Source organism: Hyposmocoma kahamanoa, unplaced genomic scaffold (genome assembly GCF_003589595.1).
Source record: "Hyposmocoma kahamanoa isolate Upper Pololo Valley unplaced genomic scaffold, ASM358959v1 289, whole genome shotgun sequence".
Taxonomy (NCBI): Eukaryota; Metazoa; Arthropoda; class Insecta; order Lepidoptera; family Cosmopterigidae; genus Hyposmocoma; species Hyposmocoma kahamanoa.
Genome location: NW_020653777.1, coordinates 508056 through 533692, shown reverse-complemented (window position 1 = coordinate 533692; position 25637 = coordinate 508056). Strand labels below are relative to the sequence as shown.

General features: G+C 35.4%; 4 protein-coding genes across 4 annotated transcripts in view; 2 read left to right on the top strand and 2 right to left on the bottom strand.

Moving 5' to 3' along the window:
- Positions 1-2845: 2845 nt before the first annotated feature.
- On the bottom strand, positions 2846-8157 carry LOC113229159 (DNA-directed RNA polymerases I, II, and III subunit RPABC2-like). Its single transcript, XM_026462672.1, has 3 exons — positions 7931-8157; positions 7577-7683; positions 2846-6081 (listed from the first exon to the last, which is right to left on the bottom strand). The coding sequence occupies exons 1-3, from the start codon at positions 8032-8034 to the stop codon at positions 5894-5896; spliced, it is 399 nt and encodes a 132-aa protein (XP_026318457.1). The 5' UTR covers positions 8035-8157; the 3' UTR covers positions 2846-5893.
- Positions 8158-8991: 834 nt separating this feature from the next.
- LOC113229198 (cytochrome c oxidase assembly factor 4 homolog, mitochondrial) lies at positions 8992-9764 on the top strand. The gene is made up of 2 exons (XM_026462717.1): positions 8992-9090; positions 9636-9764. The coding sequence occupies exons 1-2, from the start codon at positions 8992-8994 to the stop codon at positions 9744-9746; spliced, it is 210 nt and encodes a 69-aa protein (XP_026318502.1). The 3' UTR covers positions 9747-9764.
- A 1401-nt stretch (positions 9765-11165) lies between these two features.
- Positions 11166-14154, top strand: LOC113229196 (methyltransferase-like protein 17, mitochondrial). Its single transcript, XM_026462716.1, has 3 exons — positions 11166-11592; positions 12381-12648; positions 13329-14154. The coding sequence occupies exons 1-3, from the start codon at positions 11266-11268 to the stop codon at positions 14072-14074; spliced, it is 1341 nt and encodes a 446-aa protein (XP_026318501.1). The 5' UTR covers positions 11166-11265; the 3' UTR covers positions 14075-14154.
- Positions 14155-19687: 5533 nt separating this feature from the next.
- LOC113229172 (syndetin) overlaps positions 19688-25637 on the bottom strand; it is an 8495-nt gene continuing 2545 nt past the window's right edge. The window contains exons 2-3 of the mRNA XM_026462690.1: positions 25412-25552; positions 19688-23015 (exon numbers count right to left, since the gene is read on the bottom strand). Coding sequence (XP_026318475.1) covers positions 20544-23015; positions 25412-25552 — 2613 coding nt within the window. The 3' untranslated portion in view covers positions 19688-20543. The remainder of the gene's footprint in view (positions 23016-25411; positions 25553-25637) is intronic.

The window sequence follows — 25637 nt, the reverse complement described above, 5'->3', positions numbered from 1 at the left end:
TCGAAATGAACAAGTGAGGCAAAAATCGAATTCATGTAGGCTAGTTTAGTAGTAGGTTAATTTTCGGTTTTAGTGAATATTTATATAAAAATACAAGTTGAAACGCGTTGCTTTCTTGTGGAATGTGATGTTAGTATCTATTTTATGTTTGTCTGACGTATTTTTACACTCATTTACCGCACATTTCGTCATTTTTAGCTAAAATTCTTGATCTGTTCGCGGTGCAAGTTGACCTTGAGCACTGAAGGCCCGCCCGCTCGTGTAGGCCCATTGGGCGCGCTTCAATTTGCCTCACTTAGCGTGTGCGGACTAGGTTTCTATGCGTTATTATTCTAAAGTAAGTACTAAACTCCTGTATTTCCTAAAATTTTGATAAATACACTAATATTTCCGAAGAAAAATATTTTCTTGCAACCATTTAATAACAATATACATTGGTTGCTAGCCATCGCCGCCGTCAGAAGAACAATTCGAATGACGCTCAATGAATTGCTTGCATTAGCGACGTATTCTCGAAAAAATTGCTTTAAATGCCGTTTCCATATACTCCGTGGTTAACCCTACATACAGCAATGCCTGGTTCAATATTCCGCTAGTTATGGTCAATATCAATTAAATGTCACATCCCTATCTGTAGATTGTCAACTTTTTGTTGTTTCGTTACAAGAAGTTTATGTTCCTAGGATTCTTAGCTGGTGACTAGTAATAATAAAACCTTGTTAGATCCAAATAAGTTTCAATTTTTTTACCGAAAGATTTTTATTATTGCCTATTTTCATTTATAACCAATCAAAATTATATTATTTTAGTACCTACTAATGTAAGATTACGTTTTCAAATGTGAGCGTGTGGCGACACCGATTTTGATACAAATGTTGCTTCCATTCTTTTCTTTCTTCCGTGATTATAGCCCTCAGCCATCGGCTTCGAGCTTCTAACAAACTCTCGTTAGTAATTTCTTAGTTACCGCCCTTGATCCTTGTTGGAGTCAGCCAAACTGAACTGCCCTGCTTTAATCTTCCCTCGATATCCTTAACGTAAAGTAAAATGAAACTTCCTTAACCTGAAGTGGACTGTATATTCATATAATGTCGATCTGACTTACAAGAAACAACTAATTGTAACAAGTGAGAGTGATTGAAAGTGATTGATTCGAATGACAATTATCGCCTATATTTATACCAGTACGGTGTCTCCCACATCGTACCGGTCCTATCAATGGGTCGCTACGCCGCTCGGCCAATCAGAGCTCTTGAATTAATCATTCTCCTCTGGACTCTAGCTCTGACCGGCCAGGCGCGTACGGCCGTCCGTAACAATCCTAATACACAATGTACCATTATTAATGTTTCTGTTTCTCTCGAATTCTGCAAATGTGTAGTAGTTGTACACTCTTTGTGAAAGAGTTCGTCCAGGTAAGTACTGCCACCATGCCTATTTTTGCCGCCAACCAATAATGTCAGCATTACTGCGTTCCAGCTTTGAAGGGTAAGGGTGCTGGTGAAATTACAGGCACTTGGGACTTCTCTCTTTATGTCTCAGGGTGACGGGCACAGGGGCAGTGACTGATTGTCAAAACAAACACAAAGTTTAGAAAATGAAAATTTATTAAATGTTTTTAAAATCAGAATTACCCTTAAAATTATAAGTAACAAAATTAAATAGTATGATAATGATAATATATCATCAGTTTACATCTTTCTTTTGTTTTCTATATTGATCCAGTCCAATTATCCAGAGCATATTTATTTTTTTAAACACACTTGTACTACGAGGCGTATAATGTGAAAACATTGTTTCCAAACACTTTAGTCGGTAAGTTTATGTCTAACAGGTAAGCTTTTAAAGACAATATCTCTCGATAAAAACTTTTAAAAAGCTTGAAGAATGAATTGAGCCGGATTCCTTAATTTAGTACCTAGTAAAATATTTCGTCCTTCGGGATGGGCTAAGGCGTCTCATTGACCACATTGCTAGATCTTAGATAATACTTTTTCTTCAACAGTTGAATTTTCTGACATTTTCTCGAGGGAAATCGTTATATCTTTATTAGCCATTTTGGATAACTTTAATAACCACTGTCTTTTTTATCGACACACTACGTTTTTTTTATTTATTGTCATGACTTTGGATTATAGTTTTTTAGTCGAAACAAAGTGATTATCTTTCAAACTGTCGTAGTGTACAATTTATCGTCTTTCGTGACAGGTATAGGTGTCTCACTGGCCATAGTGCCAGATCTTAGACTGTAATTTTTCGTTAATAGTTTAATTTTCTGACATTTTTTCGCGGAAAAGGTGGTCATTTTGAAACTCCTTATTTTCAAACCGTTAACAAATGTATAAATAGTGTTTTATAATGGTAACACCTATCCAACCGTACATAGTAACACCAACGTCAAAATTTTCTTTTTCAACCCTGACATAAGCAAAATTATCGTGAAAATCGATGGAGCCATCATAAAGAAATTGGAATGGTAACACCCGAGTCAGAAAGACAGATTATCTACGGCGCCGGGCTGATACCTTAGTGGCTATTTGAAAACCTTTGACAGATGAATAAATAGTGGTTTATAATGGTAACACCAAGCCGGAAAGACAGAATATTATTATTATCTATGCCACCGGGTTAATACCTTAAAAAAGATTCGCTCTGGACCTTTTGGAGGGAAAAGTTTCGTTTTTATTTTGACTTTCAATTATTTTGTGAAATCTAGTTTAAAGTGGAATAAGATAGTGCTATTGTGCCTTAATCGACGATTAAAACGCGAAATTATACGAATCTCGAACTAGAATACCCGTATCGGTCAGTTTTAAGGAATCCCGAGTCAATCCAAGCACGCCGCCTCAAATTGCCTATCCTCTTGGTGGCGGCCATATTTACAGAAACATAATTAAACTTCATGTTTAGGCTGATGGTTTTGCCAAAGCCTTAATAAATTTAAAAAAAAATTAACGACTTATTTATAAGTCCACGCCCAGTCATGCCCACCCTTGACGCAGGTCTTCAAATCGTGTAGTGTAATAACCGTTTTATTACGTATGCAGCCGGAAGTAAGACATCTCAGATAATTGGACTTCCATGCTTTACCCTCCGAGAAATAAACACAATTCACGAGTTCTTACAGACTCGTAATTTAATGATCTACGATAATGACTTCTTCGACACCCCAAACTTTATTCGAAAGATTAAGCAAGTACTGACACGTATGATAATGGGGACAATCCGTTGCTTCAACATCTTCATGGCGATTTGGTGATGATTGTTTCACCTTCCCTGTTCCACCATGAAATGAGCGGGCGCTGCTAGAGCGCCATTTTGGTTACAAACCTTAATACCAGGCATGTATGTAACTACATAGCTTTTTCAGCCAAATTAAAAACCGATAAATATATTCAAAATGAAAAGAAATTTCAACAAAGTTTGAATATTCCAACGGTTTACATCTTTCCTTAGGTATTCTATTTTTATCGAGTCCAATACTCTAGAAGTTCTTTATTTTACAACACCTATTAATTTGAACAACTTTTGTTAATTTTTTTTAATATCACATATGCAAGCTTTTAAAGTACGATGCCCTAAGATAACTGACCCTCTAAATAACAATTTGATTCTGCGTAGATAAGTGTAAAGTATTAAACAAACTGAGCCGTTAACCTATGAGCCGAAAAATTCGTTTTGGTATGATATCCAGATTGCATCATTAGTGAATGACATTTTGAGAACTTCTTAAGCCAACTTGTTATTTAACGTATACAGGTGCAAATTTCAACCATAAGGCTGGAATTTCTTTAACATTTTTCAGTGGAATGCATAAAATGGCTCTCAGGGCCAAACGGTCGACTAGAGGGTCCGGTATCTTGCCAGAACACAGCAGCAGGCAAAGAATTGCACAGACTCTCTGCCCACATCAGGAAAAAGAAAGCAAAGCACTTCTTGTGGATTGGTGTTATATTAACCACATAAGAATTAGATCACTACAAGTGTGAACTTTTTGTACAGATGATTTTGTATTGTTCATATGAATGAGCACTATAATCTCTCAAAGTATACTGAGAATACAAAACGCCCAGTAAAATAACTTTAGAAGAATTCAGTCGATAGCTATTTAAATAGAATATACCAAAAATCTTAAAGTTAACATTCATTGAATCAGTAGTATTGATCTTCTTTCATTTAATTCATGGCTTTGGATTCAAATACGTCAAAATATTAGATATAAAAACATAGAAAGTTGTTTTAAAATAGTAATAGAACGGAACTAACAAAATGTTTCCTATACCAGTTTGGTGTTGCCGTTTAAAACAGTTTCTACTAATTATGTTAAAACAGCTGTTTAGATGGTAACACCGGAACAACAGGTTTACCAATGCTACCGAGCTAACACCTCACAAGTTCAGCCGGCAACAAGGTATCATAGAGAATTGGACTCCAAAGCTGCACTTTCCTAGAAATTAACGCAATTTAGAGGTTCTTAGAGACCCGTAACTCAACAATATAAGAACAAGTTCATCGACACCCCAATCTTTATCCGAAAAATCGGGCAAGTGTCGACGTATGATAATGGGAACCTTCCGTTGCTTCTAATTTTCATGGTGATTTAGAAAGTATTGTTTCACCTTCCTGTTCCACCATGAAAGGCGCGCACGCTGCTAGAGCGCACGAGCTCCCGGTAAAAAAAAATCAAGGTTAAAAACCTCGACACCGGGTACATAACTACGTAGCTATTTCAGCTAAACTTATTAAACGTAACTTAACACACACAGAAATCTACTTAAACGAAATATCTACAAAATTAAATACTACACGAGAATATTCCAACTTTTTACAACTCCATTAGTGGCGTATTTACACAGGGTCGATGGCCAACTTATACTACAGACTACTTCGCTTTGCTTTTGCCAGTCTACTCGCATTTTACATCGAGTCGATAGTCGTCTCTTCGGCTGACGAAGGCAGCGCAGTCGCAGTTTATACCGAGTCGATTGCCTCGTTTGCCGAAGTTGAAATCGCATCATTATAAACATCGAAAAGTTTACGCACAGCGGCACAACACACTGATAGATAGGTATTATTTAACTCCTGTACGCGCACCGTGAAACATCATCGCCGACACGTTGAAACTTGTTTGGTCGATAATCGTTTGTCGACAGTGTTTACACCTGGTCGATTCGGTCGACTCCGGCAACGAACTACGTCATACAACTCAGTGCTTACACTGGGTAGGTTCGACCTAGTGTAAATGCGCCATTACATTTCTATACATATACAGTCCAATTCTCTAGAACATAATATTCATATAGAGTTTTTAGGTTTTCTTGGCTTGGCATGGCTTATTAGACTAATTGTCTCAATTTTACCAGTGTTTATTTCAAGCTAGTTTCATAAACTTAACAGAGGGAGTCTAAACGGAAAATTTGTTCGGATGACTCAGAGGGAGTATCGAAGAGATTTTTGCACAAATTTATTCCTAAACATTACCTTTTTTTGTGATCTTTAGTTAATTAATTTTATTTTAACTATCTGTCAAACTTTTGACAATGTTGCCGTTTAAACTTATATTTATTTGTCAAACCTTTAACAGATGTTTAAATAGTGGATTAAACGGCAACACCGAGTCGGAAAGACAGATAATTATTGCCATCAGACTGTCCATTGCCGGCTTTATCTAAACAGACTATTACTTCCCAACATCTTTTACAATTGCACTATTTACACATGAATTTCCGATAGTTGGGAAAAATGTAACTAAGTATCCCATTTTGAACCGTGCCTACTAGTAGCCAAGATACTGATTGCACCAAGGCACTGAGGTTGCCTTTGTCACAGAGAATTGGACTTCATTCCTATACCCTACTAAAATAAATATAATTGGAAAATTCTTGACCATAACTTAATGATCAATAATAATAAGTTCATCGATACCCCAGTCTTCATACGAATGATCAGGCAAGTACCGGCGTATGATTATGGGGATCTTCCGCTGCTTCAGTTCCTTCATGGCAATTTGGAGAGGATCTGTTTCGCCTTCCAGTTCCACCATGACAGGAGCGCACATTGCTATCTGGAGCGCACGAGTACCTGGTAAAATTTCATGGTTACAATCTTCACTTTAAGGCTTGGTATGAAGGTATTGGAAAAAACAAAATTAGTGGTTGAGTTTTCTGTGAAGGACCCATGTGAATATGTACAGTTGATGCTCTAACATACACGGCATCCATTTGCCTCCTTTTACCGACCTTTTGGTTCTGAGTACCATCTCCCGCATTTAAAATGAGTTTACGGGTTTTAACATGAGTTAAAAATTAAAGAACGATGATGAACTCCCATATAAATATGTATATACATATTTTTGTTGACATAATATGTATGTCTGTTTATGAAAACAAATATAAAGTTTAAATTCCTGAACACATTTTGGTTTTGGTTTACTATTCAGAGAAGTTTGGAATTAAACATATTCCAGTGAAGTTTTGGAGGTATGTTTTACATAAATTGAATAAAATATATTCCGTGTATTATCAATAATAAACTACAGAAGTCTTAAACAGAGTTCATAGAAGCTGACGTCACAAACCCAAGGCACCATTTGGGTTTGTGACGTTATGAAAGTTCAGAGGAAATTATTTTTTTAACAGTATGGTCAAGAAGCATGAAGCATAACAAAAGAAAACTGAGTTAATACATACTGGTAACTTGGACACAAATTATTTTTTTGTGAAACTTGCCATCTCTGATATCGGGAACTTTTTTGCCAGTTTTACCATTTTCACGTGTGGCATTTTCGAGAAGGAATTGTCTACTTTCTTTTGTATAATAAAGTAGTTGATCTTTTATTGCAATTACGTAAAGTAACTTAAATTGGACCTATGTATATGTGTGCAGGTACTGAAAATCTTTTTTTGGCGGCTAGATGTCGCTCAATGTTAAGAAACTGATAGTTGTAGGAAGACATCAGTCCAGTTCTTAGAAGATGGAAAAAGAGATTTATCATTTGAATTTCTTAAAAATATTATTTTATTTCCAGACTTAGACAAGTCTTTAGTAGAACTTGAAAAATTAATGAACTTATTTTATTCAATGTTGTAATTATGACATTTGAAGACTGTAAAATATTGATAGATTTCGCCCTTATTCTTTGTTTAACACTTTCCTTCACACTTATAAAGCTTAGAACCAAAAGGTCTTTTATCGGGGTCAGGCAAGTGTTTTTGTTTTGCTCCGGCTGTACAAAAGACAATTTTCATGCCTCATCACTGTTTTGTTGTTAAGCAAAATATGCCTAATTAAAATTTTTTTAGGTGGCAATAAAACTTTAGGTGCCAACATCTGGAAAGTCAGTCAGTCAGTCAATGTGTTAGTTACGACAAAGGAAATTTGTAGCATAGGTAGCAAGAACTTCTCTATTTAGTCCCAGATATTGATACCATTGAAGTCTTAAGTTCTTTAACAATGTTTACCTTAGCCTTGGCTCTGAATCATTTTAGCGGTGATCATAGTCATTGTAGTGATGACAAGCTGCATAGGTCCTGAATGAAACCATCCCAATAATAATTGTAATGTAAATTATACGTACCAAGTACTCTAGCACGCTCGTACTTAGTCATATAGCGCGTGGTAATCCTCTTTGACTTCTCTACTCCACCTCCAGCTTGACCTTGCGGTACACATTGGACGTTATACCTGGAATAATATTTACTATAATGGCCAACTCGGTAAGGGGCTACAAGGTTCTTCTTGTTTATTATATTATAGCTCCATCAATACCATCATAGGTTAAGTACTTTGAACTTCTCTGCCAATCAACGATATTATTAAGTTCCTTCTCGAAAATTGTGATAATGTACAAGTGTCCAGGCCTCAAGGGCGAACGCCGCGGCGCCATATGCACAGATCCTAATACAGACAGGACAAAATCAATATTACGCACCCGTCCTCTTCCTGTTCCTCCGTTTCCTCAATATTATCATCTTCCTCGGCGATGTCATCGTAATCTGCGCCAGCATCATCAGCGTCGTATTCTTCATCAGCCATTTTAACGCGAGTAGGGTCTATGCAAATTTATAAAAATTTGTTTTATGGCCAATTATCCCGAACAAAGCAGAAAGAAACGAAAGAGAAATAACCTTTTCCTCGCCGCAAAATACAGACTGAGATTGGCTTGGCTATATGTATGATCTATGGGCTTGGCTAGTTATAGGGACGCACATTACGATTTAATTTTTAAGAAGATCGGTTGAATTGAACACGATATAGCGATTTTTTGTATCGATTCATTTCAATGCTTGCAGTTATTGCAATCATTTCAATTTTTAAGCAAATCGATTTGACATTAAGGGCGAACTTTTTTTATCCATTTTGTATATGATACGAAGCTCAATAATGAAACATTACGAAGGTATTATAGTAGTCAAAGTATGGCATTTGTGAAAAGTGTAAAAAGTAAATAACACTTTAAATTTATGTATTTTAGTTATGGCAATTATACAAAATACAATAAAAAAAGATGGTTAATGTTGAAACAATCTTTATTAAATCAAATCCAAATAATCCGATCTGAGTATCGATTTAGAGGCATGTGAGCCATGAGCCATTACGATCCAAGGCAGTAATCGTCGTCCCTAGTTCTGTCTTATAGACGTATTGATCGCTATGCGTTTCTTTCTACACGTCTCGTTAAATCTTTACTGCACTGGTAATCTTAGAATAAAATTTTTTTTGTTTCTATTCTCAAGTATTGTCTAATACATATAATATAGTATATATATATAATAGAAAGAAGTACTCAGTTTTAAATGCTGCACTTACTCGTAATTTCATTAAGATTACAGCCAGATTAGAACATTTTTGTTGTCGTGAATTGAAACACAACCGCCGACTGCGTTTTGACAATTCCAATTTTGACATTAGCTATAAATTTTATTGGGGTTATGATGTGATGTTATGAAATAGCCCATTTCTAGTCCACATTAAATGAAAATTTAACCAAAAATGACTATAAAACCTCGGGAAAAGTTTGATAATGATGACGACCCGGTAGAATCTATGTTGAAGAAGGCAGGATGCCTAGAACTTCACTACAAAGTGCAAGTAAGATCGATTTAATTTTGCCATAAAATAATGAAAATAAATTGCAATAAATCACATTACGTTACTACTTGATCTTCTTGATTGATACAAATTTATATAATATTACAAAATGTTAATAAAAGTTTATAAAAAAATATTACGAAGGGCAGCGGTACTATATGCTTCTCCATTTTTAATCGACTTAAAAAGGAGGATGTTCGAAATTCGTTAAAAAAAATCGAATCGAGGTTCACGATTCATCTTTTTTGTGTGTTTGTTGCGCGATTACTCCAATTCTTTGTATTGAAAAGAATACCTTAGTAGTGGTCCCATTCAAATTTGAAGAAACTATTCCACCTCTAAGGGTGGCAAATTAGGGTTTGTTGAATCAGATTTATTGGATTTCACTCGCTTTCCGTTAACCAATTTCAATAACTTGGGAAATAGATGTAAATCCATAAACTTAGGTCGGTCTTTTTTTATAAAAAAATATATTAAGTAGGTTCAACTTTCATTTTATTACCAAAATCAAGGACTGAAACATAAATACTACTTTCTGTTTTCAGGAATGCATAGCAACAACTAAAGACTGGAGAAAATGTCAGTCAGAAGTAAATGATTTTAAGGATTGCATTACTAAACATAAGCAAGAGGAGATGGCTAAATTAAATAGATAATAAAATATAGTTACTCTTTTATTTCTTTTTTATTAAGTTTAAACAAACAAATTAAACAAACACAAACAGATTAAATTAAAAGCATTGCGCTGTGTGAAGCAGTGACGTGACTCTGCATGTGACCTTACTGACTACGCAATATAATGACTGAATTGTATATACGTCTCAGTTTTCTACTTACTATCCGGCTCAGCCACCATCCGCATTCTCGACTGTCGCTCATTTGATCGTGTAACCGCTACGCTCAAGTCCATAACACATATCTGTATAAATAATAACTAATAAGTATGAATAAATATTAATTATACATACTCATATGAATAATATTTAGTCACATAGGGATATGCAAGACTAAGGGCGCATTCCCATTATGTCGTGACGACTGGTAGTCGTGCAGTTTAAAGGACTATGCATACACATCAGGGACGTGGCCGGGGCGTGCTAGTTTGTATGAACTGCGGGCCCGTCCCGGACACGGACATATGTGAACGAGTTCATACAAAATATACGGAACGATATTTTTTTGGGCCCCTGACGGAGCTCGGCCCGTCTACGTCTCGGGCACGGCCCGGATATGTGTGGATAGACCATAAAGTGTCGTTTTGTATGTACCATCCTATATACTAAATCTATGGTATATACACATAATGAAGTTGTTCACATATAGTAAAACACTATTAATTGTCGTTCACAACTTTTTTGACATTGTGGTGACAGACTGTCGTGACAATGGAAACAGCTAGAACGACAGTCTGTTAGAAAAGAGATTGCATGGTGTGTGCAAGCTGCCTTTTATTAATTTTTTGAAATCTGAAAAATGTCAACTGTCTCCAAATTCTCTCGTGTCAACCGGCTAATTTAAAAAACTTAAATTACCAATTTGCTGCCTTATTGTGGTTCACATTCATCGTCGACTGTTATATCAACACAGTCGTCAGTCGATAAATAAAACGTCACGATAAAAATGTGACTACAGATAATCGCAGCTTCAAACGACAGAACGTGAATCAATAAATTGTCGTCACGATCTAATGGGAACAGCTAGACACGACAGCCGAACAACAACGATAAAATAAACGTCCACGACAGATAGTCGTGATATGGGAACAGGCTAGGCCCCTTTTTTTCTATATCTATGGGCTAGACGCGTAGAATAAAACGTTTGGGCCTATAACCGATAAACCAGATTAAAGTCACAGGCTTACGACGACAATAACGAGCGTGCGAGTTGATGTGACGGTACCACAACAGCATTTAAACAATTTTTATAATACTGTTTTATTGTGCACTAGTTCCACAACATAACAATTTAGCCTCTTAATTTTAGCGGTGCAGCTTTCGCGTGGCGTTCATTTTGATACATACTTGTATACAGTTCCAACTTTCTTATTCATTCATTACGTATTATACATAAAATCTGGCTCAAAAACTAAATCATTCTAAGTCACTGTACAAACACTACTCATAATGTCACATTGACATAAGCATACACATTTTGAGGTTATATTAAACCACAACAATGTTTCGTCGGATAAAACTATCACAATTCTCGGTTTTCTCTCAAAACTATACTACAAAAGTGGAACTCGATGCTAGTTTGAAAGAAAACTTTGATGCTAAAGTGTATAAACCGCGAAAACATCCAGGAACTACGCGTATTAAGTTAGCCGCCATACCACCAGATATACAAAAAGCTATAAAGATAATCCTAGACGATTCTAACGCCAACTCTCTATACCAGGATAGTTTAAAGCTAGGGAACTACCTCCGCTCGAGATTGCTGCCGCCTGAAGAGGGTGATATTGATAAAAAAGCCGCGAAAATATACGATAGTGTGTCAAAGAGGGTATGTTCGTTCCGTCTATTTTTAATTGGTTTCTGTTTCTATAACTTATATAGACGTAACAACACTATATGGGACCTACGAGACCCCCAATCAAGTTATTATGACGTGAAGGTGCATTTTAGAATTGTTATAAAGGGTTTCAAAGTCAGCGCGCATAGGCTACGATCTGGACACGTTCCATTACACAAATTTTTGTATTTGATGTGGAGAGTGAATACACCGAATTGCGAAGAGTGTGGAATTCCTGAGGTTGTATAGCATTCGCTCATAGATCAGAGTACAGTTGTCTGCACAAGTTGGTTTCAATACATTTAATGTTGGACTGTTTCAATCCATTTTGTCGGACACAACATGTAGTGCTGCAAAGTTTTTGTATACAGAGTAAACAATTTAACTTGTATACATACACTGTCGAAGTATGCAATTAAAAAAGCACTCCAAGATACACATTTGACTGTAAATTATCATGACATTGAAAATCTGTGATGTGAAGATATCGACATCATCTACATACACTCACACACAAATATTTACATGCATGCACTCCTGCCATTTACAAAAAAATTAAAATGTGTGCACAGTACATTAATTGATACCCAATGTTGGAGGAATCGCTCCCTCCTAAGATACAGGATATCCTAGTTTAGGAGTTAGGTGTTCACTTTTAAATAGCATTTCGTCTCTTCTTGTACAACTATTGATTTTTTGTTCTCATGCACTTTGTAGTCATTGTTTTTCTTTATTAAACTATAATATTAATAACTAAAAATTATTATGTATCCTCACAGGTATACTCGAAAATAACAAAAGAACTAACACAGCAAGAACAAGAAGACGTGAACAAGAAAATTAAAACATCTGTATTCAACATTCTAAAAAAGAATATTTACTCATGGGCCAACATTGCATACGACAAATCAACAAGTCTGCAGTACTTAATGGTGAGAGCTGCTCCAGATTACGCAATACTGTTACGTGTTCTGGATGAGATTAAGAAGAAATATCCAGATTATAAGCCAAGAAGTTTCTTTGATTTTGGTTCTGGTGTTGGGACCGGTACGTTTAACACTTCATGAGTCATTTATTTTATTAATAACCTTTACTGCTGATTAACTAGAATGAACTTACATACATTCTTTTAAAATATAGAAACATTATGTGTTATTTAATATTAAATATCTGTTTTTGTTAATGTGGTAACCTAAGCTTGTCCCAAGACATATGTCTCTTCCAGAGATTTCCATATTTCTCTTTCTTTTGATGTTTGCGTCCATGCTCCTCCAACAACATATTTGAAACATATTCCCAACTGAAATATTGTACCACACTCTTCCTTATTCCCTCTTTTGGGTAACATTCCACGGTATCTTTTGACAAGTGTATAATTAACATTAATAAATGCATAAATATGCAGTATTATTACAGTATAATCATATAGTATAGCAATGCAGATGCTACTTGGCCTATTGTAATAAAAAAAATATAAGCAAAATGCTAACTGATATTCTGAGACTAGTTTCTATATAACAAAAAACAAACCCGTTTCAGTGTGAAACCAGCTTTTAAGTTTTAAATATTAAAAATTGTTTGATGCCATTACATTGTTTTCCTTTAAATTAAAGCTTAATCAATGTCTTATTTGTGTACATGGTATAATATCACTTCTCATCATCAATAGCATTGACACAAAAATTCTTCATACACCACTGAAGTTTAATTATATTTGTTATCTTCAGGAACATGGGCAGTAAACACATTTTGGCAAAATGAAATATATGAATACTTTTGCGTGGATACATCACCTGCAATGCACGACCTGGCCCGTCTCATCCTTTGCCACGGTAAAGAAAACCTAGAAATGCCCCTAAAAGGTTATTTCCAACGGCAATTCCTGCCTGCTTCAACAGATTTGAAATATAACATAGTGTTGTCAGCATTTTCACTATTTGAATTACCAAATATGAAGTCAAGATTGGAAACTATACAAAAGTTATGGAACAAGACAGAAGATTTCTTAGTAGTCATTGAGAACGGATCAAATTCTGGTTTTCAAATAGTCAATGAAGCTAGAGAGTTTGTACTAAATCTACCCGAGGGGAAAAACAATGGTTATGCTTTCTCACCATGCCCAAATGACAGTGTATGTCCAAGATATTTAGAACATAAAACACCATGCAATTTCCTTATGAAATATGAGACTTTACCATACATTGCAAAGGATGTACAAGCTGAGATATTTTCTTATGTTATTTTAAAGAAAGGAAAACGACCCGTGGACGACCCACAATGGCCTAGAATAGTACGAGCCCCTATAGTTAGATCTGGTCATACAATTTGTAGATTATGTACAAAGCATGGTGAGTTAAAAGAAATGATATTTTCGAAAGGAAAATACGATCAGACAACATATAGATGTGCTCGATCTAGTAATTGGGGCGATTCTTTACCCATCAGAGATTGTGAGAATTTGAAATCAATATAGATTATTTATAATATTATATTTCTTTTTATCTACAAATTGATCCTAACAGACGTGAATCTTTAAACTTTTCATTATAGTTTTAGTTTCATCAAGTGCCTAAATTCGTACTAATATGGACCAAAAATGTAAACAAAGATGTTGCCATTGTAACAATCATAGATCGGCAACAATCCATTTAAAATAAATATTAGTTCCGCGAAAATCAAGTTTTGATTTTTTATGTACTTTTTTGAAAATTTTCTGCTCTAGTCTCTAAAAAGATTCTAGTTTGGAAACTTCCGCTAAATTAATTGAAATATGGTATGGAAGCATTGACTTACAATTATATGGACGTCGGGTCCGCGCTAAAAAGTGTCCGCACTTGTAAGGCGCTAAAATCGTATACAGAGCGCGACACTCCGCTTTAGTCTTCATTTGTTCCACTGACAGCGCGATACTGCGATGACATAACAATTTAAATTTCGAATAGGTTGACTTGGGACATTTTTTTCGTGGTTTTTGTATTAGACCCGTCGTCCAATGGAAGCCTTTTTTGTGTTTGTTCTTAGATTGGACCGTTATTTTGGACCTTAGGAGATTTTTTATTTCTTCACGAAAACAATCTTAAATTTTCGAAAAACGTGAAAAAAATCAGAATGCGCTAATGGCCTTAAAAACTACTTTAGTATTTGTATACAGTGCATATTAGTAGAAAGTGGGCGTTGACCAGAAAATATTTCATAGTGATTGGGGGAGGATGTTTTTGGGAAGGAGGTCATAAAGAGAGAAGCTTATTTCAGGGCAGTTAAAGAATAAGTGTCATTCCAATGTAAAAATAAGCTTGACTTTGACACTGGCATAAAGTAGTCCAGCCAGTGCCATTATAATACAAAATACAAGAGAAGAGAAAAAGGAAAAGGCATTTGAAATAAACAGATTTATTCAACACAATAAATTATTCTTTTCTGTACATTTAACTATTCTATATATTTATAAATCCTTTACCTTATCTAAAGTCTTATCAAAGTGAGTTTATTGTATATTATTTTACACATTATGTTCATACCTAACTTGTATATAATATAAACGCTGACAAGTCTGTTAATATCGTCCGTGATTAGTTTTGCGAAATTCCGCACACGGCCAGGATTAAAATATCGCCACCTTTTGTCACAAACAGAATTAACAATTTTCACAGTATTTCAGTTTTACAATTTTTCATATCATTTTAACAGTGACAGTTGTTTGTTTACATTTTTGATCCCGAACGTTATGTTGCAGAGTGTAAGTTTCAAGTAAGACACATAGGTAGATAACTAATAGATTCAGGCGTTATTTTGTGGAAATCAATATTAATAAAAAGGGTAGTAAATTAATTATAAATAAAACGAACCCAGTAAAGGACAAATCCAAAAAAGCTGCGCTTGTGTTAAATTTTTGAAGAAACTTGAATTTCTTCGGCCGAGTGTCGAACAATCGACAACTCCTGTGAATGCCTCGTAGTGAGACGAAACATGGGTCGGGTATATTTTTGGTGGTGGTGTTTGTGACTGTAGTTAAGCTTCATTAGATTCGCGGAGTAGGAAATTAATTTACTGCCGTCTTGTATTAATATATTATATAGAGTAAAAACAAAAGCTACTCTAATTTCTAGTGATAACAAACAAATCAACGAGATGGTTAATTGCACAGATTTATATGAATAGTGTCTTATATGAAGATTTATATGGCTATTGTTTATTTTGTTTAGGATTAGCGCCATCTACCCATATTAGGAAGCGTTAATTTATAAATGAATTATATTGACACGCATATTTGTCAAAGTTAAGCAAATAAATTTATCCCGTGATCAATATTTGAATAATATTAAGTATGTAAAGGAAAAAAAGACAGACTTATATGTAATGTTAAAATGTATTGATATAAACTACTTCCAGGCGCCATTGATCAGCGCCATCTATATTTATAAGGCGGATCTTTAGTACGGAGATTACAAGTGCTCTAGAGTTATTGGTCCACGCTGTTTCAAAACTTTTTTTCTAAATACGCTACTGTAGTAAAATAATTGCTTCTCACATAAAAAATACAAGACAATAATGATTTCCACCTACGTGTCACTTTAAAGTACCTTAGATCGCCTTCAAATTAGACTCTTCTGGGGGTCTATCCCCATTCTCCGTCCGACATTCGTCTGAAACATCGAGTACATAACCAGAAATAGAGACGAAACGTCATTTAATTTGTTTGAAAACTATTCTGCCATATCATTACGGTGACAAATGCGCACCTATTGGCCAGCCCGAATTCGAAACAATTGACGGGTGTCGTAAATAGTTTCACTTCAAATCGACCAGTTTAACTTGAGCTTTGCTATAATGGATGAAAAATGATGAATGAAAAATTACATATTTATATTTAATTACCGATGAAATGTGATTCCGTTTGTTTTGTAATTAAGATGTTGTGCTGTTGTTCGCTCACCACTAAATGGAACAGCCCCTCCATAATTAGAGATATTATGTTTATTACAATAAATACAGAATATTTTCGAATACACGGAGACGTACACACAGGTCAGTAGTTGGCGCTGTACTATTTCAGCTTTCTAATTTGTGATTTCAATGCAAACACGAGTTGATATTCAAGTGATATAAGGCCCATTTACCTGATTGTCAGGTATGGATGGCCCATATTTCGTCTCTATTTACGGTTATATACGCGATGGTCCGAAATAATTACTGTGAAATAAGTAGTACCCGGCCAAATTTTTATGCTTACGTTACTTTATTTTCTCTTCACAAGCAGGTTTAAGAGTAGAAGAACTTATAGTTTAAAACAAAATTTGTCATACTGTTTTGTGAGTGACTGGTGCCAGAGATAGATATAGAAAAACCTGTAGTATTACAGGTCACTAGGCTTCCCGTCTGCAGATGAGCAATATGATTGTGGCACTGTGATTGTGACACAGAAGAACAATTAATTAAAGTACGTAAATATTCCTAAGTTATTGTAAAACTAATTAGGACCTCCAAGACCTGTAATAATCTCACGATATGTGAAGGGTGAGGGCGAATGAGTATTTATAAGGTGAGTGTCACTGAATGTGTAGTAAGTATGGTGTGTATGTTATGTATGGTGTGCGAATGTGTGAATTAAGACACATGATGTGAATGAAGCTTCATACTTGACATTGTCACGTATAGCGCTGAGAATAGAACTGGTTTTTTCTTGCTACAGCGAGCGCTGACGCGGCGGCAAATTGGTGCCTTGCATTTTTGTTAATATTAATTGCGTTATATCTCCATTATATATTTTTTTCGTACATTCCATAAAATTGTTATTTTATATATTATATTAGAGGAGTTGCAAGACTCCTACAAATCTGTTTAGGTTTAAGAGTGTAAAGTAAAACCGTGTTAATGTTTTTTAATTATTAAATAAATCAGAAAAAAATTGATTTGGTCGTGTATTACTTATTTGACAGCACAAACATTTTGTGCCTGTAATTTCACCAGCGCCCTTACCCTTCAAAACCGGAACAAAGTACCGCTGACATTACTGCTTGGCGGCAGAAATAGGTAAGGTGACAGTGCTACCCTGGACGAACTCTTTCACAAGAACCTTTACTGCTTCCAAAACTGTTTTGATTTGGTCGAGTATTAGTTATTTGACAGTATTGTTTCGAACGGAGAACGAGACTAGATCCTCTGTAGCGCTTGTGTAATCTGCCGTCCACTAACTAAACCATGGCTAAGTGACAAATGGTTAAATAACCGTTTTAAATAGCAAAAGATAAAACTCTATTTTAAAAACAGTTAAAATTAGTTAATGTGTTCGACTTATCGGAACTTACCCTAACGATGCATAGCCGAAATGTCATTAAACAATGTCAATATTCTAAAAACTGGGTTATGGTTTTTTGTGATATCTCAAAAAATATATATTTTGTCACTTAACCGCGTAGTTTTAGTTAACGGACGGCAGTAATTTTTAGTTCACTAATTGTGACTGCGAAAGTGGCGCGCGCGGGTCACGACAGTGACGCTGCAAATGCGCTTCTAAATAAGTATTGTATGAAAATTAGTACTGCACGGCTGCAGCGCCAGAGGGGCTACTGCATCGCTTCTTGTAGAAGTCTCATTTGAAGGCGCTTTATAAGTAAATAATCTGCCTATTTTAATATCTGAATCAGGCTCTGTGCTCCCGTTCTCCGTTCGAAACAAATTACGGTCAAATAAGTAATACTGGACTAATTAAAAGATGCATGATGCATAATGCAACGCCACAACATATAGACACAAAAAAAAACAAAAATTGATAACACGGACAAACAAAACAAAATAATTAATAAACAAAATAAAAAACAAAAATCTGACAAAAAGCAAAATATAACGACTACTAATTTTGTACTGTCATATGTGTGGTTGTGGCGTTCGCAAAACGACTTCGTTCAGCATAAGCCCAGCCATAATTTACTGTGGCGCTGGTTTTCAATGAGATTTGTGACAGTAATTGTTTCAGGCGGAGAAAGAGAGAGTAGACCTCCAGAAACAATACAACTCGTCAGCTTTTACACACAGCAAAACAGTCAAGTAATCAACAGGGTAAACCTTGAGACATATTTACATAAAGTTTGGCTATAATGGGATTGGAAGACCAACGAAAGGAATGGAAGGATATTGAGAAATGATATTTTGAAGGGAGTGAACGAGATGAATGGAAGAAGAAAATGAATGGACTGGAGAAGAATAACGATTAGAGCTGTGTCGATCGTTTTCGATCAAACCAAAATTATTGCTGTTCGAATAATCTGTACCCGATAAAAAAAAATAATGTTCCATCTTAAATTTGTAATGTGATATGCAATAAGCAACTGAAATTGAACAAATTGAAATAACGTGTGTCGCGGGCCTCTAAAAATTTGCAACAGTTTGCAACATTATTGTTGTTTCCTTCATTCTCACGTGAAATCCTCACGTTTTCGCCATCCCACACTTTACACTGTTTGTTTGGGTCGAACATTTTGTTCGATAGAGCATTCGTGATCGTGAACGGCGAGCTACCCGCTAAAGCATCGAAAATTATGGTCGAATCATTTGACCTCATCACCATTACGCATGGGTGGCGATCGACCTGGGTACCAGGATTAATTGATCAACACAGGTCTAATTGAGTGTTGCGACGACTTATTGTTTTATTATTATAAGCGTGTTATGTGCCACAGATGGTCTAAGGGCAGATAATTTACATTTACATGTGATGACTTACATACTATTGTTTTTAAAAATAATAAGAAAAATATAAATTAATTGCCTACTATAGTCCATTTCAATAGGGATGATTCTGGTGACGTTTGAAATTTGAAATTTCTAGAGATATAGTGATGTAAAATCGCATGAAAAAAAATCGATTTAAATATCTTATCGAGATAATTTGTAACGAAGAGGGAATTGATTTACAGAAAATATTTTAAGATCTGTGGATACATTTTTCGTTTTACACATTAAGTAATTAGAGTAATTTATGTTGTGTCTATCCTTAAAAACTACACAACCAAACAAAAAGTCAACAATAAAGCATAAAATCAACACAAACGAAACGAAATTTCAACAATTACTCCAAAAAAATCACGCAAAGTTAAAAACAAAATAAAACCCTCTAACAAGGTATGTGCCTCGTATTGACGCGAGTTATACAAAAGCCATTTCGATTTATCGATTCTACAGTGTAAATCTCTATGGATAAATAATCCGTTTTACGCTTGAAGCAGTTGGGGTAACTTATTTTTATATTTATTATTTCATTTTCTATCTACATAATATACCACAAATTTGACTTAAAATTACATCTACAACAAATATTGTTTGATATTTGTACATTATAACAAATTTAATATTTATTTTTATTACATGGTTGACAGATTAGTTATAAAACGTATGCGTACAATGAAAAATTGGAAGTGTCACAGAACTCATCCCTATTGAAATGGACTATAGTATTTTTATTTCATTAAGAGTAGTTTTGCGACAAAAAGTTAAGTATATTTTCATAATAGGTTTCATAAATTACTATCATGAAATTAGTTACAATTTTTATGACGAATTAGAACGAAATTTATAAATTAAAGCTTATTATTTGTTATAGCTCTAACACATACTTTAAAGACTGATCCCAAATGTGAAGACGCATTTGATGGATGCATCCATCAGCACATCTTCAGCTTCCATATAAAAAGCTTTTGGTAATTGAGGCAGACAAGGAGGGTTAAGCGATTATAGAATTAGTTTCCGCTCTATAATAAGTGCTACTTAAGAACGTTATTTTTTAAAATTTTGCAAAAACAAAATGGCTGCCATAAAATACTTAATTGGTCTACTTTGGGTACTAGTGAGCATAAGAGCCAGTTTGAAAAGATGATAAAGACAGTGCAGATGCTGTTAATTCTGAGGAACAAGTGATAGCAGTGCTAATAAGATACTTACCAGCCGCATTATTGAGCATTTGAATCTCTATTTTCCAAAATGGCGACCAAAGCTTGTCTGTCACGTTTATTTTCACAAGCACAAGTCACTAACGCTAGTAAATGTTTATTAGAATACTCTGTCCGCTTCGAAACAAATTCTTCGAGCTCGTTTCTCGGTAAATAATAAGCTTTTACGTAACTATCGACGTAATCTTGGTACGGTACGGGTTTTAGCCCTGATATCTTTTCTAATTTCACAAATAATTGCCTGTAATCCAACTGCATAAGACCTCTACCGCCATTCGTGCACTTTGTCGCATTAGAAAACCCTTCAACCAAAAGATGTACTATAAATTTGGAGACCATTGTCCAAACAGATTTTAAAACATCCACATTCAATGATACCTTTGTTGAAATATTCTCCAAACGTAAAGTGAAAACTTGAATTTTTCTTGTAATCATATCGACATAAGGACTGTGTTCTACAGCAACGTTTTTCACATCCCACCTAACCTGAGACATGGCTATTAAAGCGGATCTAGCGTCAACTGATTTTGAGGCCGAACACATATAAACGGGTTGTCTTAAATCTGGTGCCACCGCTAAAGTGTTATCTTTAAAATGCTCTAAAATCATTCTCTGATGTTGTGACACTATTGACTCTAAATATGGTTGTAGAAATTCGTATTGTTTAGCTAAAAACACGCAGCTTTCGACTGCTACTATTCGTTCAGATAATGCGTGCAAGTTCTCTTCCGAAGTCATGTCTAAATGTGTTGGTAATTCTGGACAAACGAAGATTTTCTCATTGTCTGAACCAGAAGTGTCGATACTGTTGGAAATACGCTTCAAAACTGCCGATAGTTTCGTTGTATACAAAGTTGTAGATGCAACATCAAGATCTGATGTGAAAAATAGATGGACTGTATAAAAATAATAATCAAACAATTGATTCATAAGCATAACGACTTCTAGAGAAATTTGAGGCAAATAACGACATATTTGCAGATATTGCCCGCAATTTCTCAAAACAGACAACGTTGTATTTGTTACAATGACACTGTCTTTGATTTTCGACGGACTTTCGTTCGTTCTGTCGACATTTTCGTCGACAAATTCGCGTTTCAGCTCGTCCGGGTCATCATCAGATTCATCACTTTGGTCATACTCTGTCTCCAAGCCAAAAATATCGTCATTCGTCACGTTTTCATTCTTGAACATGTCAAACGGTGTCGTCCTTGTTTTTTCACTGAAATATTTATTTATACACACACTTTCGTCTTGTGAGATTGATGAGGCTCCATCGCTTTGAGTTTTGATAAATGATTGCTCTGATTTTAACGGATTTAAATACTTCTTAAATTGCTTAAATTCCTGTAGATTTAGCAGATTGAATGTCGATTTGACCGGGCATTGTTCCCATCCTTCATTTTCAAGAAATAATTTCAGTTCTTCCATTCTCCCTCGATGATAGTTCTTTATGTACGACACGCTTTGCGTTTTTATAAAGTCTTGCAAGATATCTGACTTGTCACCGCAAAAAACTTCAGCAACTTGCGTCAACTTTCTCAATATTCCCAACATTTGTATGAATTTCTCAAAGGGATACTCTTCTAAACCAGAGTTTTTTAAAAATATGGACACTTTTCCTTGTACATCATTCCACATTTTAGGCAAACCGGCTTTTAACTTCTGTCTTATGTACTCCCTGCTAACGTTCATTTCTATCTCTACAACATTACTGGAATTCGGTAATATTTCCTCTTCATCATGTTTATTATGCCATTTGACCAGTAAATAATAACTCTTCATAACAAGGAACAAGTTATCGCATAAATTTAGCAGACATATTGGCGCTTTCGTGGTCGGTACCGCCTGACACATATCTTGAAACTTCATCTCCAAAGTTACGTCTACAAAATTCTTCACTGCATTTACAGAACTTTCATTCACCGCTGATGAATAATGCATATGCAGCTGCTCCATTGCCGATTGCGTCTTCCCCAACAACGCATAGGCTTTCCTTAACTCCCTAAATGTATTTTCATCGAAATTATAACAGATACTGGCCAGAACCGAATCCAACTTCTCTTCCGTCATATAAAGGGTATCGTGTAGTCTGACATTCAAGTCTGCTATGCAAGTGAATTCTTTATGATTCGCTGCAGCTTTCCTGCTTTTTTGTATCAATTCTATAGCCCCGAAGTACTCTTTTTTATTTACTAATTCAGCTACATCCTTTTCTACACTCCGAAGACTTCTTAGCAATTCTAGGGACTTTAAAACTGACCTGATTAACTGTCTTTTTCTGAAATTTGCAAGGATAACAAAAGTAGATACGGTTAAGTGATTCGACGCAGTGCGTAACTGCTCTCTGGCGTTTCGACAAGAGTTAAGAGTTTGCGTTAATTGTTCTCTAATGCTTTGTATTTCGTTGAATTCGCGGTCGCAGTTGTCGCGTTGTTGAGATATAAGATGGAGGGCTTTGCCAGATACTACCTGGAATAGACGGTTTAGATTGTTAATCATAACATTAATATGAGACATAAAAATGTACTTGCTGCTCTTGACAGTCATGTTTAAGGAGGTATACGCTTCTATAATAAGATTCTGGTTGATATTTCAAACGACAATGGCAAACTCCCATATAATCTTTTGGTGACACAATTTGTATGCGCCTTTTATGAAAAATTTGTGAAACTATAGAATTCCTGAGCAAATTTTGTTTTGGGTTTACTATTCTGAGAAGTCAGGAGTTAACGATATTCCAGTTCGAAGTTTTGGAGATTATGTGTAACATAATTGAATAAAATGTATTCAGTGTATTATTATACCAAAATAAACTACAGAAGCCTTAAACAGAGTTAATAGAATCTGAATGGTGCCGTGGGACTTATTTTGTATACTGGTAAGGTCAAAAGGTATGGTGTTAAGCGATAACAAAAAAAACTGAGTTAATTAATAACATACCACAGACTATTGCACTGGTAACTCGGACACAAATTATATTTTTTGTGAAATGTGCCATCTATCACTAATTTTGGGAACATTTTTGTCAGTTTTACCATTTTCTCGCGTGGCATTTTGAAGAAGAAATTATAGACTTTATTTTTTGTAACGAAGAAGTAGTTAATATTTTATTAGCTTATTACAAATCGGTCGAATCAGTACATTTGATATTACGTGAACCAAATGTGGAGTATGTCCATACGTAGTTACTGAAATTTCTTTTTTGGCAGCCAGATGTCGCTCAACGTTGAGAAACTAAGAGACTGATAGTTGCAGATGTCAGTCTGGTTACATATTAATTAGTCATTAGAGTTTATTTTCAATATGATTTTATTTCCAGACTTAAGATTAGCGATAACGCATAACGCATACACTCAACATAACACCGCACTAGGGAAACCCTGTGTCGCGGGCGACATGTGTCCATGTCTCTCTCAACTCATAGACAACCACGAATTACAACCAAAGTCACTAGAGAAATAAATGTAGGCCATACAAATATTTCTCCCGGCCCGGGAATCGAACCTGGGACCTCTGCGTGGCGTGGTAACCGTTCGGCCACGCCTCCGTTAAAAGCGAAAAGAAGCGAAGTGAAAAGAGTTAGCGATTGGACGAGTTGTATTTTTTTCAACTCGAGTCACTGGAGTCCGCTCTGAAGGTCACTGAACGAGTGGCCGCTGCGCATTGCGCTGTATGAATGAAGTATTCGGTTCGGCGGGGCGGATACCGAACCAAGTTAGCTCGAGTTCATAAAAAAGTAACTCGAGTTGACTCGTTGTCGAAGTAACTCGAGTTAAATAACTCGACTCACCCATCGCTTAAGGCCCATTTAGATGGAGAGAGTTTCTCGTCTCGAAGATACGATTATCGAAAGAATATAAAAAAACTTTCCTCGTCTAAACATTCGCGATTATCGACCGTCCACGTGATCGATAATCGCCTCGCCTTTGAATATCGAATGTCCCCTTGTAAACAGAACTTGAAAGCAAAAATCGTATTTCAAGTTTTTGTGCCAGCCAGTCGCTAACATGAGTGCAGTGCGCGAGGGTGTTTTGATTATCAATTTATCACTGCTTTTCTAAGACAAGAATTAATAAAATGAGAACGAAAATAAATTTTGGGTTAAAAAATATTATAAAATTTAAAAAAGTATAAAAAATATTTTCTATACAGTGCAATGAACTTAATTTTGACAACAGTTCCAAATTTGAATGATTTTTGCGTCATTTTGGTATATCCATGGTCAATAACGCAGTAATCACTGAACTCGAATGGCAATTCTCGCACTCAAAACGGTTCCAACCGATTTGTACGATTATCATATGAACTTGCAAAAATGTCATACGAGATCGTGTTTAGACACGTCGAAAACTCGTAAGCAAGAATCTCCTTACTACATTATTTCTCTGTGTAAACAGTCGAGGAGGCGATTAAGTTGCTTGCGAATCTTGTATGACATAATCGTAGGCAAGATTTTAGTTCCTGCCTGAATGTAATATGCCTTTATGTACTATGCCATTATGATACGATAATCTTATGGCGATTATTGCTTGCAATAATCGCGTACGATTTTTCGTCACGAAGCGTGCGATAAACTCTCTCCATCTAAATGGGCCTTTACTTAGATAGGCCTCTATTACAATTTGAAAACCTAATGAATTTATTTTATTCAAACTTGTAATTAAGACATTTTAAGACGATAGCGAATCTTTCTATGATTTTGTCATTGTTCTTTGCCATTCACGAGGTTTAAAATTATACTGAAACAAAAATTATATACTAAAGGCGACTCGTGTAGTTCTTGTAGGTTGTCTCGATCCACGATATTTGAAATAAATGTTGTGGAAGGACCTAATGTGCCTCGGAAGTTAGACAATTCGTATTACCTGTTGCTGTCTTTTGAGCTTGGTGAACATCACTTCAATATCGTCACAGGTGGGAGTAGCAGGTGCATGTTCCAGTACATACCGGCCCGCATCGAATTCTGACGGAGACGAGAAGTAAACGTTCTCGATTTCACGTAACACCTGCAAATTTAAATTGAAAATTAAGTATCGATATTTGACATTTTATCATAATTTACTGTCCCTGCACTGTTTTGTTGCTAGAGAG

What these genes read in the sequence shown, in the direction of transcription:
- LOC113229196 (XM_026462716.1), top strand. Translation starts at nt 11,266, where the DNA reads ATGTTTCGTCGGATAAAACTATCACAATTCTCGGTTTTCTCTCAAAAC. An exon ending in ACGATAGTGTGTCAAAGAGG is followed by an intron (nt 11,593 to 12,380) that starts GTATGTTCGTTC and finishes GTATCCTCACAG; the next exon opens with GTATACTCGAAAATAACAAA. An exon ending in TGGTTCTGGTGTTGGGACCG is followed by an intron (nt 12,649 to 13,328) that starts GTACGTTTAACA and finishes TGTTATCTTCAG; the next exon opens with GAACATGGGCAGTAAACACA.
- LOC113229159 (XM_026462672.1), bottom strand. Translation starts at nt 8,034, where the DNA reads ATGGCTGATGAAGAATACGACGCTGATGATGCTGGCGCAGATTACGAT. An exon ending in GAGGAACAGGAAGAGGACGG is followed by an intron (nt 7,684 to 7,930) that starts GTGCGTAATATT and finishes ATATTATTCCAG; the next exon opens with GTATAACGTCCAATGTGTAC. An exon ending in CGAGCGTGCTAGAGTACTTG is followed by an intron (nt 6,082 to 7,576) that starts GTACGTATAATT and finishes AAATTTTACCAG; the next exon opens with GTACTCGTGCGCTCCAGATA.
- LOC113229198 (XM_026462717.1), top strand. Translation starts at nt 8,992, where the DNA reads ATGACTATAAAACCTCGGGAAAAGTTTGATAATGATGACGACCCGGTA. An exon ending in AACTTCACTACAAAGTGCAA is followed by an intron (nt 9,091 to 9,635) that starts GTAAGATCGATT and finishes TTCTGTTTTCAG; the next exon opens with GAATGCATAGCAACAACTAA.